At 37.2% G+C, this 18567-nt stretch overlaps 2 protein-coding genes across 2 annotated transcripts in view; both read right to left on the bottom strand.

The window, feature by feature from the left end:
• Positions 1-18567, bottom strand: part of LOC149565820 (P-loop containing nucleoside triphosphate hydrolases superfamily protein) — a 289819-nt gene that overhangs the window by 246563 nt on the left and 24689 nt on the right. The gene's annotated exons all lie outside the window — the stretch shown is intronic.
• Positions 14344-18161, bottom strand: LOC149565821 (uncharacterized). Its single transcript, XM_089823356.1, has 5 exons — positions 18116-18161; positions 15889-16573; positions 15445-15743; positions 14903-15024; positions 14344-14805 (listed from the first exon to the last, which is right to left on the bottom strand). Exons 1-5 carry the CDS (start codon positions 18159-18161, stop codon positions 14566-14568), a joined length of 1392 nt encoding a protein of 463 aa, XP_089679482.1. The 3' UTR covers positions 14344-14565.

Raw genomic sequence — 18567 nt, forward strand, 5'->3', positions numbered from 1 at the left:
ATCGGAGACCAAGACAAAGTGACAAATACTTCTATTTAAATACTAGTGGATCAACTTTAATTATCTGCATGAATGGTGAAGGCCTGAACATTGGGATCGATACTTCTAAATATAACATGATCTGCATACATATCCATAGAATACATTGACTTCAATATTGATTTCTCAGAGTTGGGGGAATAATCATGGTGCGTAAAACATTTTGAGAGGCATTTGACCATTATGCTAGAGGTTAAATAGAAAATATGACCCCGGTTTATTGACTTTCATTTCCAGTTTCCACAAAAAAACAGTCTGCAAGGCGAGCAGGGCAATCAACTCCCACCCACCACCAAATCGGCAAAAGTCAGATAGGAGGCAAGTCATCATCAGCCCAAATGAAGTCAAAATCGGCCAAAAGCAAGCAAATCCAATAGAAGTCAGAGCAGTGATTTGAATATAGGCAGTGACGTCTCAATTAAAGTACACACCAATAGGAATATCTAGTATTTGAGTATACCTTTGCAATTAAAGAATTATTTTTTGCTACTTCTGAATAGTTAAGGATAGTAATGGTTGGAGATTGTTTCCATATCCATCTCACTATTAAGTGCAAGCATTCCTTGGAGATATATGAGAACCTAACAAACTCATCAAGTTATTCGTCATTCAAAAACATACTGTGATTGTCTCAAATATCAGGTTTGGATACTTCAACATATCATCATAATCAGGCACATCTAGACAACAGTTAGTATCTTCAGTAACAACAATATACAATGAAAATGTGAGTAATAAGTACTGTTGAACTTTGGTGACTCCATGTCATACCAAGTTGTGAGCTCAAAAGTTGTCCACTACAAATTGCTATTAGGTAGGATGATGTGTGTTAATGGTACGGAAGAATAAAGGCACAAACACCTGACATAAATAATGAGACAAGTTGATTTTTACATCAACGAACGGGGTTTTTTATGTTACAATCTGAGCATTACATAGAACAATAAAGTGTGAGAGATCAAATAAATGCATTCGTAGGCAGATTGGAGTGCATTTGATTACCAATGGTACAATGAATGCGACCACAGTGGACACGTGACAAGAGTATCAAGAAATGTCAATGGAGATATTTGTTGTGAATGGCAGTATCAAAGGATATGTGGATGCCAGAATATTTGTCAATGGGGTGATGTGATACATGTCTTCAAGTATTCATCTTTGTTAGAAGTTTACATGAGAATTGATCGTTGTGTTGAAGCATGCTGGAAATTATACAAATAAATTCTCATAATTTAATATGGGCTTCTATTCATTAATTTAAGCTCAAAATGTTATGAATACTCAATTTTGAAACTTATGATGAAAGAGGAATTGGCTACAAGTTCAATTGATTTTGATAATCCCTATAATCAAGTATTGAGGACACCGTTGATGGGGAATTCTCCATATAATTTCCATCTAATTTTCATACATGATACCCTGTTGTTGACTGCTTTACTATTGGAAAGGTGAAGGATGTGAAATAAATCTGCCAGAATAGAACTATGGTGAACAAAGAAAATTGTTGTCTACACTCCCGTGAGGGACTATATCTATCATGTTTCAAAAATTTACGAGTTATGGGTCACCTCTGTGGTTACTCTGCCTCCGATCATGTGTGTAGAGTTGCTTCCACTTCAGTATAGATTCTTCAAATTTGGAAGGCTAATTGTTTCACGGTATTGGATACACTATTCATTGCTGAGAGCAAAGAATTTATATCTGCAAATACTTTGGACTGATTGGGTATTTGAGGATTGAAGTCATCAGATGGTTGCTTCAGATATAGAGGTTGATGAGTAACACAGTTAGAGGTTGATATAATTCATGCATATGACTGTCTCTCATTGGACTTGATAGTGACTTAAAACTCTAAAAAATGAAGTGGTGATTTTAAATCGTGGGGGATAATAATAACCAATGTTCCATTCCCATTGTTTGACAAATGCTTATAAGGAGATGTTTTCTAATTTGCATATGGACCCTCTTTGGAGCAACTTGTATCAAGCATGTTGATTTGCAGATAAGTATGTCGTATCCTTGACCATTAGATTTATCTACTCATTTTAGTCTCTCTCTCTTGATCTTTTCCCTTGTCTCTAGGATGTTTGGTACATTAGACATGCTACCAAATATTGTATAGGACTCAATCTTATGATAGTAGCTCCAAAGAAGTTTTGATCTAGGATTCATTAGTCATTTGATGATCATGCTAGATAGTTTGAGGCTCTTGAAGCGAATATTTTTGATGTTTAAGATTATGAGTATCCTTCTACATCAAGAGGGAGCCTGACATTTCATTGGAGGCAACCTTGGACAAAGAGGTATGCTTTCATGACAGAGGGAGCAGATAGAGGAAATGTTTCACTCGATTTTTTGAGGATCTTGATCATATTTATTCAGAGGGAGTAGACCATATCAAGATGGATTCTCCAGTGATCAAGAAACAATAGTAGTCAAAGGACTATGATTCTTGAGATGAAGTTCCATATGTACAAACTAAAAGGTCTTTCTGCAAATGCCTAAATCGTAGATGGATACTTGGAATACTATTTATTCAGAGTACATTATAATTGAAGATCTGATAACCGATACTTTCTCCAAGCCTTCTCCCCTAAGTCAAGTTTATATATTATTAAAGACAAGCTTCGAGTTAGGGATTAGAGCCTTTAGTAAGAGGGACCCTCAACATCATTGATTACCTAAGATGTACTTTAATGCATACTTCTCTATGACAGAAGTTTAAGGTGAAAGCCTTTATTCCACCCTCTGGAAATATTGATGGTGGATTTCATGTGAGTAACTACATGACTCTGTAGAAACATCATGGAAGGTGATGATCTTTCATCGGTGTTAATTTATGGTTACTATAGTAAGGTGATAATCTTACAATGGCACTTAATGGCCCTTGTCAGGTCTTTTCCAAGATACCAATGGGTTGACAGACATTGTTTGGGTTACCAAGACTCGTGAGACTCTTCATCCTCTCCCCGATATCATAAGTTTCAGTGGTTATCTTCTTTCAAAGATGAGGTCAAATTTTTAGGTGGGGTCAGGGGTTTCGACGACGTCACATGCCTTGTTAGTGACCACCATTTTGGCACGACTTATTTTGCTTACTCTGACAATTATGCCAAATTCATGTGGATTTGTATTGGGTAGAGGGATTCTTTTACAAGGGATATTATTATTGTAATTTGTTACTTCCATCGCCCACCTCGTCCTATGTTTCCACAGAGTCAAGGATGGGGATTCCTATAGTGACTTGCAGGATTGTATCAACAGGCTTTCAGCTATCGATGACATCAACATTTTGGGTGACTTCAATTACCACACTAGTATCCTTCAATTACCACACTAGTTTGACCTGAGTGCTCTGGGCCTTCAACGTTCATCCTAATGAGGAAAGTGGTCCTGTTATGCACTATAGTCGTCACCTATTGCAGTTGTGCAAGTCTTCTAACTTAGAAATATTGAATGAGCTCCCCAACATTCCTAGATTTGGTCTTTTCATATGTTGGCCTCATTGTGGTGGTTTGAGTGTGGTGGGCTATACTTTGTCTTGCACCTCCTTTATTCCCTCCATCAGCCATTTCACCATCACTCATCCTCCCCAGTCAATCACTCTCTCCTCAGCCTCATTATTAGGGCCTTCCCTCTTCCCCCCCAACCCCTCCTCTAGTATCACCCCCACTCGCACACTTTTCACCTCCTCCATGTTTGACCGCCTAGCCTTAGCCATTTGAGGGTTTGTTGTCCTCTCCTTCCCCCACTACACCACCTCGTTCTCCGCAAACACATACATTTGCATTCTGGCACTTTGAACTAGTGGTTTGACGAGCAAATACTTTCACCACTCGATTCATGTCGCCTTTGCCTCTCAAGCACGCTCATCCCCTCTGTTGAGACTCTCTTATCATTGCTTCCTTCGTCTTAAGGAGCGCATGTTTTTCTTATTGTAGTATCAAGCCCTCTATGCTTCCCTCTTGTAGTCCCCAAGGCTTTTTTGGCATATCCTCGACAAGACCTGAATTATGGTCTTCAACTGCCTGAAGACCTCCTATCTACACTTTGTTTTTTCAAAACAAGGAGGCTAAGATCTGTTCTACATACACTTACTTGGGTATAACATTCTTTGGACCCCATTTCAATATGATACCGACCATGTAGCTCCAGGTTAACAAAGGTTTGGATTCCATTGCTCTGCTCAAGAGATTGTTTCTGACACCACTTCCAATATGTCACTCATGGACTCTTTAATTCGATTGACTATTTTATATGGCTTCATGGTTTGGGAGCCCTCACTCTTGACTTCGGGTTGGGCATTGATTGAGAGTGTGCAAACCCTTCTTCGGTCCAGTATCATATGTCATCACACTAACCCTACCAGCATCAGTTTGGTCAGGTTCAAAGCTCATCCCTTCAAACTTGGGGCCATCTTTGACTTGACTTGGTTTTTTCACCAATTTTGGGGGTTTGATGACTCTTCTGAGGGACGCCAAAGATACTCTTACTTGGCTTATCATTCCTTGGAGGGCATTGCAGCAACCAACCCCTCAAATCGTGCCTACTATTGGTATGCATAGGCCTCTATCCGAGGCAGGCATCAATATTGACCGTCTCCCTCCCTTCTAATATTTGATGAATGATCTCACTCATCTCCTCCCTTCCCAATAGGGTTTGAACAGGCTTATCAAGATGGGCATCCACAAGAGATATATTCATTCGACCCGGGTCAACCCCCTGGGGGGGCTTCGTCCTAGGATGACCTTTTATATAAACCACTGCATGGACATTCAAAATGGGATCATTGTGAGCCCCACTTACGTTGACCGACATTGGACACATGCCCTACATATCCCTCTGGGTTATCATAATGGGATCCCATCAACTTCACATTCAAACTGACCACCAGATTGACATAAAGGATCGGATCTACCACATGTGATTGTAATGTTGCCATTTTTGCCAACATTAGAATTTCAGGGATTAGCCTATTATTGTGATCCTCATAGGCTAATATGGTGGTTAGAGGGTTTTATTGGGGATTGACACTTTATGATGGAGCATAATTTCATATTATATTATTATAATAAAGTGAAAATATAAGAATATTTTTTATCCCACATTGGGGAGAAAAGTAAGTGAGCTCTCACAAGGAAAGAATAAAAGGGGCATGAAAGGCTCTTTTCTTATCATCTTATTGTTGACATTTACATTTGATGAGTTGTGTGGAGCCAAAGGTTTCAACATTTGCCACTAGAGAACGGAGTTTTTTTGTGTGCCTCCATTTGAGTTGGTGAAATATACAGTGAATTTGGTATTGGGAGGACATCATACAGTTGTTCTATTCGAGCATATTGGTGAAAGACCCTTGAAGTGGCTGTAGTTGTTGGAGAAGACAAATCAGTCTTTTCATTGGGTCAAATTTGTGGCCTAGGGCCAGATTCATGGAGTAAGATTGAAAGAATAAGATGGATGTTGCTACAGTAACTTGCTATAGTATCGCTGCTACAGTAACACCACTACATTAACTTGCTATAGTAACATCGCTACAGTAACTTGCTGCTATAATGTCGTCGCTACAGTGATCTGCTATAGTAATTCGTTATAGTGTCGTTGCTGCTACAAGAACTCGCTACAGTAAAAATCCAAATTCTCTTGAGCAGTTTCCAGGTTCCTATCCATATCATTTTGCATTGCATGAAGGATAGATTTGAATATCTTAGGGCATGTGTAACAATTTAGAAATCATTTGTAATCTGATATATATTAGAGTTCTACATCAGAATTGTTGCCCTAATGTCTTATTGATGTAGATGCATATTTTTTTATTTATAGCCAATGCTCTATGTTTCAAAAAAATACAAAAACATTTGTTGTTGGTTGTTTGGAGTTTTGCAAGCGTATCAATTAAAGTTTGGCATTTATATATATCCCTTGTGTGCAAAATGTTTGACGAAATTCTTAGGTTAAGAAATTATAAAATTAGAATCAGAATGCAAGGGTATTACATTGGTATCAGAGCTTGCTTGCAAAGTGTTTGGTGAAATGTCAAACAACTGAATTAGAGAAGAATTTGGTGTTTGATGAAGTTATAACCGGTTGGGGTTATTATAGTGATCTAGATGAGGTGGAGACAGAGTTACACATCATATCTTGTTGCCCCATCTATTATGAGATCCACAAGAGCTTCTATTTCCTTTTCACAGATTATCAATCCTTAGCTTCCTTATTCAGATATGCAAGCCAACGATGTCTTGCACTCTATACCTCCAAGAGGCTACGCATCTTCGGCGCCATACCATGCAAACTCAATTTCCCTCAAGAGGTGGCTTAGATCAGCTCATCACTTCCTTCTTCACACCAGTCACCTCGGCCAAAGGCACCAAGCATTCGCTAGCCCCAACACTATTTTGATTTCTTTGTAGTAAATGTGAAAATGTCTGGTGCCTTGATGTCCCAGACTAAACTTCCATACTTTGATTTCAAAGTAAAATTATATTATCTTGATGATGAACATTTTGTAATTATGGTGTATGGAATGCTAAGAGAAACAAGCTTCTACAAATTGAACTTTATTTTCAGCCTCAATTAGTAAAAAATTGATGAAGAAAAGGAGAAAGTCAAATTTGAACAAGGTTAGGAAAGAAATTCTGATAGGAATGTTGAATAAATTTGATACTGAGATACTAAATTTGATTGAGTAACTTTTTATTTGGCTTTCATTAAATGGCATGAGAATTTCTTCCAGCTAGTTGATGGTATCTTATTTGGCATTCTTTTTGATAAATCGCACATGTATAATGAAAAAAAAATGGCATGTGGTTGATTGTGTTTCAGGTCTCTTAATAAGTATCCTAATAAATATGTGCAAAACTTAACCACCCATTGTCCATGATAATTTCATTGTGACAACAATCTATTTATGAAATGGGAAGTTAAGGAGGTCAAGACAAGAAATTAGTAACAAGCAAGTAGTGGACAAGATTATTGAGCTTGAATCTTCTCCTTTGGAAATAACAGCAGACAATGTTAATTTCTTTGGGACTTCCATTTGTTTTGCATATGCTCAACAAATGTTCTCTCCATCACCACACTAGCATCAGATACCTAAATAGATGATAATATTGATAGACATAAATATGGCCGATTTCTTGGCTGACTGGACCAGCATGATATCTCGAGCATCTACAAAAGAGTTCAATTAAATTGATGCACATTATCTCAATGAAAATGACAGAGAAGTAGAATTAGTAAAAGATGCATATCGTGTGCATTACAACAATAATTTTCTCTATGTAATATTATTTCCTTTTATAAGTCTGAATTTTTTCATAAATATTATTTATGTCGGTGCTAATAAGTACTGGTGTGGTTGTATGACTTGTTTGAGAAGCTATTAGTAGATACATTGTCTAGTCCATGAGGTTATTTAGGTATCTTGGGAAGAATATCTATAAAGAACAGCAGTTTGTCATATAAGGGTGTTGTGAGTGTGCATGGAGTTTATTTCTTGGGCATGTAGGTGAGACCCATTCTCTTATATTTGGTATATACATTTGGACCATTTCTCTAAAACCATACTACACCTTCCAATAATATCAGAAATGTTAAAGGATGAGCATTAGAGTGATTGACTGGAAGAGACTAGGTTCAAATGGAAACAAACTATAGCTATGCTAATGTAGCTAATTATATTATGAGCCCACTGACAAATGAAAATAAATATTATATTTCATTCCATCTATCATGGATAAAGTATACAAAGATCAGAGATACTTGTACCCTCAAACAAAATGAAAATACAGAACAAATTTCAACTTACCTACCATAGAATGTTAAGAGAATCATTAACGAAGATGGCAATTAAATGATTTGAAAATGAGAGTAGAACTTTCATTTAATAGAGCAATCACTAACCAAGATTGGCATAGGATGTTCCAAAGAACTAATCAGCAAACTGTGTACACTTACCAATCTTTTCCTGCACATTCAATAATTAAATATAAGTAAAAAATATATTCAAGGTGGTAATTTAAGCTCAATTTTGAATCTATAATAGTAAAATGTGAATAAACAATGAGAATTGACTGTCAACTTATTTACCACAAATTAAAAACATTCATATCCTTTATCAAGATCACAGAAGGACCACTGTTTCTATATGGCTTCTTCTATTTGATGATAATTCAGGCAAGTAAATATTTTCCCAACATAATCATCATCTGAAGTTGAACTACCTAATTCACAACCCCACCACCACATCAGACCTTGAGTATGTAATGTCCCATTCCACTGAGTGATCTAGTGGGAATCATTAGCCTAATTAATTCCCATAGGCTATAGTCAGAAAAAAGGGAATTCGTCAATTTAATAATTTGATATTATCCAGTACTCTGTGGTAATATTAGTTAATTAATTTAATAAGCTGTGCAGAAAATGACTTTAGTGGTTACTTACTGTGCTCCATGGAGACCCGTCCCTGCCTCAGTATGCCTATCCCCATTCCAAAAATGTTTCGGCCCTTTAGGGATTCAAGGACTTGGGGACTTGAGGTTCCATTGCCTAAGCCCTTTATACTAAATTCTAATGATGACTCAAACTCAATCTCCAATTTTATACATATCTACCGATTGCATCTGCTGATTAGGGACAGCCATATATTTTGCATGTTTTTGTCATTTTATAATTGACACATGGAGCCTTTGGGCATTTTGTTATAATTCTTGTATAATATATATGCATATTGACAGTGAAAGCATTTGAATTTTGTTAATTTGTTTGTCAATGCACATGTGATATCTCAATTCAAGTCTAATGGTATTAAGCTTTTACAATGTCAATGATGAATGCTTTAACAAAGATATGATATGAATATTTGAAATTTCTCTATATTTTTAAAAATTAATCTATTTTTTAGTAGACATTCCTTAACGTCCCCATCAAAACAGCAAAAAACTAGGTGGAGCGTAAGTTATTTATGAAATAGTTCAACGAAATTGTTAATTTTTTAGCCCAGAAACTAGAGATAAATAATATAATGAAGAACAAGATATGTACAAAAGACACAAGAAACTATCCTAGGAAAACCCTTCCACTTGAAGGGAAAAAACCTAAGTTGCCGATTTGGGTTCAAGGACGGGTTCGGGTTCAGGGTTCGGTTCATGGATTCGGGCAATTTTTTATTTCCCCATTTGGGGTCGTGGGTGGGTTCATGAGTATATATATATATATATATATAAACACACACACACACAAGAGAAACATGCATAGTTGCAAAACAAAGTCATTTCACAATATGAACAATTGTTGCTTGATCATTGATCAATGCCAAATGCCAAAGGGTTTCAGGTCCCTTCAAAACTTGTTTTTACCTAAATCTAAAAGCATTAAATACTCACTCATTAATCTATCTTCATGATTGTAAAGAAAATTATACATTGAATTACTAAATTGCAAAACATAGACTTCTTCATCAAATAATACATTGAATTACTAAATTCCAAAAGAAAGACTAGTTCATCAAGTAATAAAGATTGAAACATGATGATAGATGACAAGTTTTTAGTAGTTTATCAATAATCATAGTATCAAATGCCCTTCAAGGGTCAAATGGATCATCACAAAATGAGAGATCAATGGCTTCATCCCCAACTGCAACTATATCTAGATCTTCATCATTGGAACTCAAACTGGTTCCACTAGTCCCATATGTTGCTATATCATCGTCCTCCTCCTTGACATAAGGGATTAGATGAGTGAAATGTTTTTTATTAAGTTCCTTTGAGAGTTGCATAAGAAAACAATTAAAAAAACACTCTTTAATGTTGTTTTAGCCTTGGGTTCGCTGTGGGTTCCTCTGAGTTCGCTTCAGCAAGGACCCGAACGAATCCACAGTCAAAACTAAGGACCTTGCCCAGACCCAAACCGAACCCAAGGACGAATCCGGACCCGTACGGACCCGAACCCGAATCCGGGCAGCAGGGGACGAATTCGGCAACATAGGAAAAATCCAACCACACTAGAAAAATATCTCTTTTGTTGATATTAAATTTTCAAATACAAGGATTTCGCTTAATTACATTCAATACACTGAGAAATCATATAAATAGATTGGAATGGAACTCTTCATCTAACACAAAAAGGTCTCAACAAATTCCAAATACAAAACCCTTCAAATTTCCAAACATTCAACACTTCATATTTCCATGTGCGTGCCTCTTTGCATGATGTATGACACATGTCTCTATAAATATTATCACAAAATGTCTCTTTCAGTTGAAGATGATCATAATGGTCATAACAAACATATTTCTATTTCAAAGATAAATATCTCTATTGCAACTACAATCTTTAACACACCATCTTAGCAAGAAAGAGATCTTAGTAAGGTAGGCACTGCAAGCTGCAACCAAAGATAAATTCACATCAAATAACACATGTTATATAATTCACCTAGTTACTTCATTAGTACTTCAAAAATGGAGTCAACCACGACTTTCACCATGCCTACTCACAAAGGGTGATCCACCACACCTGCCGCAGAGGGTGGAATAAGGGCTTTCACCTCAAACTTCTCCCAGAGAAGAATGCATTTCCACCATGCCTACTCCCAAAGGGTGGTCCTCCATACCTATTCGTAGAGGGTGGAACGAGGGCTTTCACCTCAAACTTCTTCCAAAGAAGATTGCATTAATAACTAAGATTTTCTCTTAACAGAGACTCCCTCTCAACAAGGACAACTTTAATCATCAATAATAAAATAGTTGATTCCAATTTGCAAAGAGCTAGACATCTCCCTCTATCACGTAACCTCGCTCTAAAGTTGTATAGTCTCCCTCTAAATATAATTTTCCTCTTTTAATGAAGATAGTGTGCCACCAATTTAGTATCAAGAGTGCAAGCAACTGCCTTTTACAGCTTGCATAAATTTCACCATCGCACTCATCCTGAAACCAAAAGAGATTCATCACAATCTTAGTTATCAGGTCCAAACCCTCCTACCCAGATCCAAGTCCGAGTTCGCGCCCGAGTCTGGGCAGGGTCCTTATTTTAGACTGTAGGTCTGCCCAAGTTCGCTAAGGACCCTGCCCGAACTTGCAACGAACCCAAGCGAACCTACACAGACCCACAGCGAACCTGAGAGGACTCGTGGTGAATCCAAGAGGACCCACAAGGAACCCAAGAGGACCCACGATGAACCAGGAGGACTCAGAGGTTTCTCTTAATTTTTTGTATATATAATGCATATATATATATATATATATATATATATATATATATATATATATATATATATATATATACTCACAAACCCACCCACGAACCCAAATGGGAAAAACAATTGGCCCGAACTCACGAACCCAAACCGAAAACCGAAAACCGTCCTCGAACCCGAATTGGAAACTTAGATCGCAACTCATAAGATCCGCTTATCATAGAGATCAATGAAAGATGTCATCTATTTCCAATTATATACAAAAAAAATCATAGTATGCTTACCTCTTAGAAGTAATATGAATGCAAATTAATGCCTTTCAAAACCTTAGCAACTCATAGAAGCTTCTTGATCTGAAAACTTTAATCACATGCACAGTAGAACCTAACGGGCTTAAGCTAAAGAGGATAATAATCTTACCAAAGGTTGCTCCTTCCTTGCAAGGCATCATTGAATCAAGGCTAAGTCCTCTTTCCTCCTTCAATATGTGGTGCATAGAATTAAATTTTTAATCCTTGCTAAGAAAGATATGATACAGGCATACATGAGCACTGCCCTTTCAATAATGAAAGATCAAAGCAAGGAAAGGACCTTTGTCTGGTGAAAGAAGTGACTAAAAATAAACCGTCTAACTTCACTGCAGGTATTGTATGACTTGGGCTCATTCTCAAAACCATGACAGAAAAATAGAAAGATGAATTCAAATATATCACATTGCACACCCCAATAATTATCACAAACACTGCAGGCGGTCATAAACTACTCATTAAATATATAAATGAACCAACTGTCACATTTTGCAATGCTAGAACCTAAGAATTCTCCAACAAGAAATTACTAAGAATGTGATTAATGGCTTCTTGACTTTTCTTTAGGTGCCACTATCTTAAAAATAACATGAAGTTGCAAGTATGAAAACTCCATTCACAACAAGAAGTGAGTACTCCTATGGTCATGCATACATGTCAACATTAAGTTTCACTTTATTTATCTTTTAAACAATATAAGTCATCCAAAAGTTATAATGAGAAGAACTAAGGAAAAAATAACTTTCTGATGCTGTTATTTGATGTCACAGCCACCATTAGAGCGATTACCATTTTAAACACAAACTACTACACCTCGTTCACAGTTTTGACCTCTGCCCTTAGTACTACAAGCTTTTTTAGATATGACCAATCTTGATGTTTTCCCTCTCATTTGCTCCAAAAGCATCAACACTCTTGGGAGACTCTCAAACCAGCACACCAAATATATCAGATGCAAATGGAAAACATTGGAACAGAGGATCGATTCAAACCAAATTATGCATGAGGGCTTAGGAAGATTAGCAACAAGAGCGCATCCATGAGAAATCATATCCTAGCTTCTTCATTCTTCTTCCAGCATGTTTATTCTTCTAAGGTATTAGAAACACTTTATGATATAAGAGGAAAGAGTGTAGTCGATGAGAGTTAAACAAGATATATCCTCCTCTGAGTCGACATCGAGCTTTTAGCAACCGAAAAGAAAGTTGGTTTAGAATCATATTAGATATAGCATTTCATTGAATATGAATAAAGTATATGACGGAGGAAGAATCGCAAATATCCTAGCTATAAAGCTTCGCTCAAGAAAGAAAAATGAAATGATAATATGAAAAATGACCAAAATTACTTTGCTTGGTATGTTGTTTTTTTAAAAATGTATATCCTTTAATCGCTGCAAAATTAAAATAGGAAGAATAATACTTATCTTCCATAGGGGTTATCTCTGATCCAAGCAATTTAGCTCCTTAGCGCTCAAATCCCAATCTTACTCCATACACTTTGTTGCTGATATCTTTGCCAACTTCAATATTAACACTAACAAGAATTTCTTTCAGCAAAAGAATTGCTCCTGCTTGGCTTCCTTCCTATCTAAGAGTGTTTTCCCGGTCTAAGACACAATTGTTCCTTCATCTCAAAATTTTGTCCATTTTCACATATATAGTGATTGAGCCTACCACCATAGTTGGAAAACTCGCCAAGCCCCCCAAAAGTTTAATCGGGAAAAACTCGGCGATTTAAAAAAAAAACTCTGGAAAAACTCGGGAACCTAAAAAACCGCTGAAATTTAATTAAAAATACATTTATTTTGCAAAATTTAATGAGAAGATGCATCTAATAAGTTAATTAAAAACAATACAAAAGAAACAAACAAAGTTTAGATATATATAAATGCATAATGCGTACAAAATTGCATTCTCATGCAGAATGCTCATGGTAGGAAGCAAAATAGTAAATTACTATATAGTTTCAATCTGTCAAACTAGAAGTAAATACTAAAAGTCTAAATACATCAATACAATGTCAATCACATCTTCCTCTTTCCACTTGCACTAGCAAGAAAGCGAGGGGGTCTAGTCCTAGAAGAAGTGCCCTGCACTGGGATAGGGCGTGAGCTGCGTGACTGTGAACTCTGTGGTTGTGCCCCCTCGCTCGACGTCCCTACTGACTGGCTCGGCGTCCTAGAAGAGGATGCATCTCCTCCTAATGGTAATGCCTGATCCTCGCCTGAATCATCATCATCCTCGTCCTCATCCTCAATGTCATCCATAGTGAACTAAAAATCAGTGTCAGCCTCCCCCTCCATGGCCTGCCTCTCCAAATCAGCGATCTCATCTGGTGTAAACAATGGACTTGGCTCCTATGCAGTCCAATCAGAATAAGGATCTATCTCATCTAGATCAAGCGGACCAGGTAGTTCTAAGAGCTGTGACTTTTTTATGCGCAACTTAAGATTATAGTGCACATAAACAAGGTCATTAAGCCGTTTTTGAGTCATTATGTTTCTTTTCTTTGTATGGATGGACTCAAATAAGCTCCAATTGCGCTCACAACGGGATGAACTATAAGGTTGGGATAGGACTCTGAGAGCAAATTTCCTTAAATTGGGGGTATTGCCAAGCCAACTTGCCCACCAAGCATCTGCAAAACAAAATTTAAAAAGTTATAAAGCAATAAAAAACAAAATCAGAAGCACAACTTATCAATTAGCAAAAGTTTTAAAGTTTGACGCTTTACCTGGTGCTTGAGTAGATCTTGCTCTCTTTGCTAACATAGAAGAGAACAAAGGATCCCTTGATTCCACATAGATTTGTTGTTCGGTCACAATAAGGTCTCTCTCCTCTTCACTTGATATCATTCTCTCAATGCATTTAGAGAGACCTTCCATGACCTCTCCATTAGGATCTGAGTAGGAATCATCAACCCTAAAACAAATAGAAAATGATATCAAGTCTTACTACACAACCTTAAAAAGTAAAGTAAAATAAAGACTTATTAAAATCCCAACTTCAAGGACAATCAATTATCATAGTACCTGAATTTGGGATTGAGGAAGTAGCCTGCTGCATGAATAGGTTGGTGGAGCATATTGTTCCACCTTCTATCAATTATTTCCCAAATGGGGTCAAATCTGAGACTGTCCCCGTAATAGTAACTTCTAACAGCCTCTTTCGCCCTATCCATGGCCTCATAAAGACCTCCCATTGGGGATTGCTGCCCATCACATGTGCGCAAGACTAGAACCAGGGGCAGAGACATCTACATTTGAAATTTGAAAAATATAAATTAGTTAATAACATAGTAAGTTATGAATTGAAAATGAAACTTGAATACACTAAAAATATAATGAAGTTACCTCCACAATCTCCTTAGCCTTTGCAAAAAAGCTATCATCAAAGACTATTCGTGCCACAGCTTCTCCTTCGGGCTTCTTTGAGTAAGGTGAAGCAACCCAATCAGCACACACACAAACATTTGCTTCAAAGCCAATATGTGGTCAAGAATACTTTGCAACGTCAAGAAGACCGTTGCAAACCTTGTCATAGCAGGTCTCATCAAATCTTTGCCTTTAGTGGCTTTTCTCATCAAACTGAGAACCCATGGGTGATTATAGATATATTTCGTGACTCGCCTAGCATCTTCCACAACTGGACTCACCCAATCAAGTTTTCCTATGTCCTCCAAAAGAAGGTCAAGGACATGTGCTGCACAAGGTGACCAAAAAAGTGTGGGATGCCTCTCTTGGAGGATTCTACCTAAAAGATTAGCAAAAAATCAATAATCAGTAACAAACTTTCCATATTTAGTATTTACAAATTACATCAAATCTAAATTGAATAATACCATAGCATTACATTCATGATTCATATTGATTCAAATATAAAAAATTAAATCTACCTGCTGCCACATATGTTGCTACATTATCTGTGATTATTTGCACCACATTCTCTATTCCCACCTCCATGACAACATTCTCCAACATTAAAGCCAATGTGGCTGCATTTTTCACTTTGTTGGAGGCATCGACAGATTTCCAAAACACCACATCATCTTTGCAAGCAATCAAGAAGTTAATAATGGTTCTACTTCTTCCATCTGTCCACCCATCAGATAAAATGGTGCAGCCATACTTCTTCCACTCTTTCTTTTGGTCTTCTATCAACAATCTTGCCCTACCAACCGCTTTGTCAAGCAACCTACAAAATTTAAGTGTAATATTAAATAAAGTGTAAGTGTTAGTAAAAAATTAGGAAATAAGTTATAACAATTCAGATTTAAAATATAACAATGAACTAAAGTGAATCTCAATTATTTACAATTACTAAATAGTAAAATACTAACCTTCCACTCATATCCTTGCGATTAGGCGGCTTGTACCCTTTGCCTGATATTGTCATTGCATTCACCATATTGACCCAATAGGGACTATCAGCGGCATTCATTGAGATATTGTTGAAAAACCAAAAATCAGCTGCTGCAATATCAGTTTGCTCATGCACCTCCTTAAACCATGCAGTGCCCTCTAATGATGGCTGTGCTCCAAGTGTGTTCCTGGGCACAAAATAACCACCTATCCCTGATGGGGATCTAGATGGTGATGATGAAGAAGTAGGAGATGTAGAAGAAGTGGAACCGGTAAAAGAGAAATTTTGTTTGCGGATCCGTGGGCCACGAAGAGATCCTGGTATGTTCTCAAGTGCTTCTTCTTCCTCTTGCATATCAAAAGGAGCTCCTTCAGATTCAGCTATGGCTGCCCTCATAGCTATTTTTGCCCTCTCCCTATTCAATTTTTTCTCTTCAGCAGCTGCAAGTAGGGCATGGATGAATCTTTTTTCTTCATCAGTTACCTTGAGACAAGGATTTGAATCATGTTTCTTTATGCCTGCAAGGTGGTATTTGAGGCGGTTTATGCCTCCAGAAATAATTCTCTCACAGGGAATGCATATCACCTTCCCAATATCATTTGGATTTGGAGCTTCATAGGCATACTGCCATGCCTTATCTCTTGCATTTTTAGGCCGAGTGCCTATATATCCAGATGGACATGGTGTTTGTGGCCACTCTTCTTGTGGGTTTGTCATTTTTTTAATGGTTGACCGCTGCCCTACACATAAATATATAAAGAAATGAATAAACAAAGTTAAAACTTAGAAGCTAGGGTTTCAAATGATTCAAACTTCAAACTTGAACCATATCCTTAGCAAACAACAAACTTCAACCATATCCTTAGAAGCTAGGGTTTCTTATGATCCAAAATGATTTTAAATGATTTGAAAACATTTACAAAAAACAACAAAAACAAAAGAACATTTGTTATAAAACTATAAAAAGTTTTCAAACTATGATAAGATGAACATACCTGGAAAGAAATTTGTCTTCTAAAATCAGTTAGAATCCTCTACAATCCACTCAAATCCACCTTGAATCACTTGCAATCAACCAAGAATGCCTCCAAACCTTCTTCTCTTCACTCCTCAAGGTTCTAAACAATGCAAATACAAGAAAGAATGAGAAAAAACACACTCACTACCGCTTAAATCTGTCACAAGCCGCGTTCACCAGTAAATCGCGAGTTTTTAGGAAAAACTCGCCAGGTTTTTGCCGAGTACTCGCCGATTACTCGGCAAGTTTTTACCAGATTGCCGAGTTTTTAAATCGGCGAGTTAACTGGTTAAAAACTCGCCGAGCTAGGAAACTCGGCGAGTTTTCCATCTATGCCTACCACTACCAATGTTGATATGACACACGGCTTCACAACAAGATTCAACAGTACAGCCTTGGGCGAATGAAAAACAATATCATTGTTTACTTGCATAAGTGAGTAAATGAAACAACGAACCATCTAGCAATGTTAAAAGTCAGAACGATATGATTTTCCTCAACATGTGATGCCAAAGATACAATATAAGAGCACGTATGAGTTACACATGATAACTTTCAAATTCCCAATGTAATAGAAGATCCTTGAACAAATGTCTGCCATATACATGAACAGATGGCACTGTCAACTCATCTCGACTCATCTCCTGCATAGTGCTGACACCTCATACTGATGAGTGACTTAGCAAACCATTACAACAAATAAGGATTGCGGTGACCTTTTTCATATTTTGTTGACGTCTCATACAACAACCGCATCAATCATGAGGTAAGAATTTGACGAGCTCAATGCTATCCCTATGTATTGAAATGGCAACATACACAAGAGGTAAAGGCGAAACAGCAGTCATGGTGTGACTCTCAATCACAACCTCCTTGACGTGACTCCATCTCGATTCCACAACTACCTCCTCTTTAGAAGATTGCTTGAAATCATAATTGAACAATCCCCCTTCGAAAGGTCGGTCTAAATATCATTCTCTCATATAAAAATCTCTGGATAAGTCATGCCACCACTTCTTGTACTGTATTGATTCCTTGTTTATCGCAGCCCATTTGAATTCACTTGCCCATCCATAATAGTTTTGAGTTTCATCCTATGTTTCAAACATAACCAGGATTTTTTGTCTAGTCCACTGCAACAGCTAGGGAGCTTTGTCCTGACTATCACAGTTGACAACTGACAGACCATTGCACCCAATTGTCGTAAAGGTCACAGATGATGGAGTCGTCATGACTCATGATTATCCAACTAAATCGGAATGCCATGAGGCAAGTCGATGACATGACATCAAACGCTTGATACAAGATAAACTCGACACCAAACTCACGACCATAAAACTCAAGAAACACCAATGAAGGTTGACAAGAATGATGAGGACATTCAAAACCAACATTCATATAAAACCAAATTCACTCACATATATCACATAAGAGTTGAGATGAATGTCAAAAAACTTGCCGTTATAGAAGCATGCACAATAACATGCCATACAAAAATGGTGGCACAAAATATGTAAAATTTCCACTTCACTTGTTGAAGCATATAAAAAAATTGAGTGTGCATAGGCAGAAAGCTTTACACATTATAATAACCTTTTTCATCATCTGCGAAGCTCAGAAAAATATGCTAAACCTGAC

The sequence above is a fragment of the Cupressus sempervirens genome, chromosome 3, assembly GCF_028749045.1.
Source record: "Cupressus sempervirens isolate cs-2001-9-10 chromosome 3, ASM2874904v1, whole genome shotgun sequence".
NCBI lineage: Eukaryota > Viridiplantae > Streptophyta > Pinopsida > Cupressales > Cupressaceae > Cupressus > Cupressus sempervirens.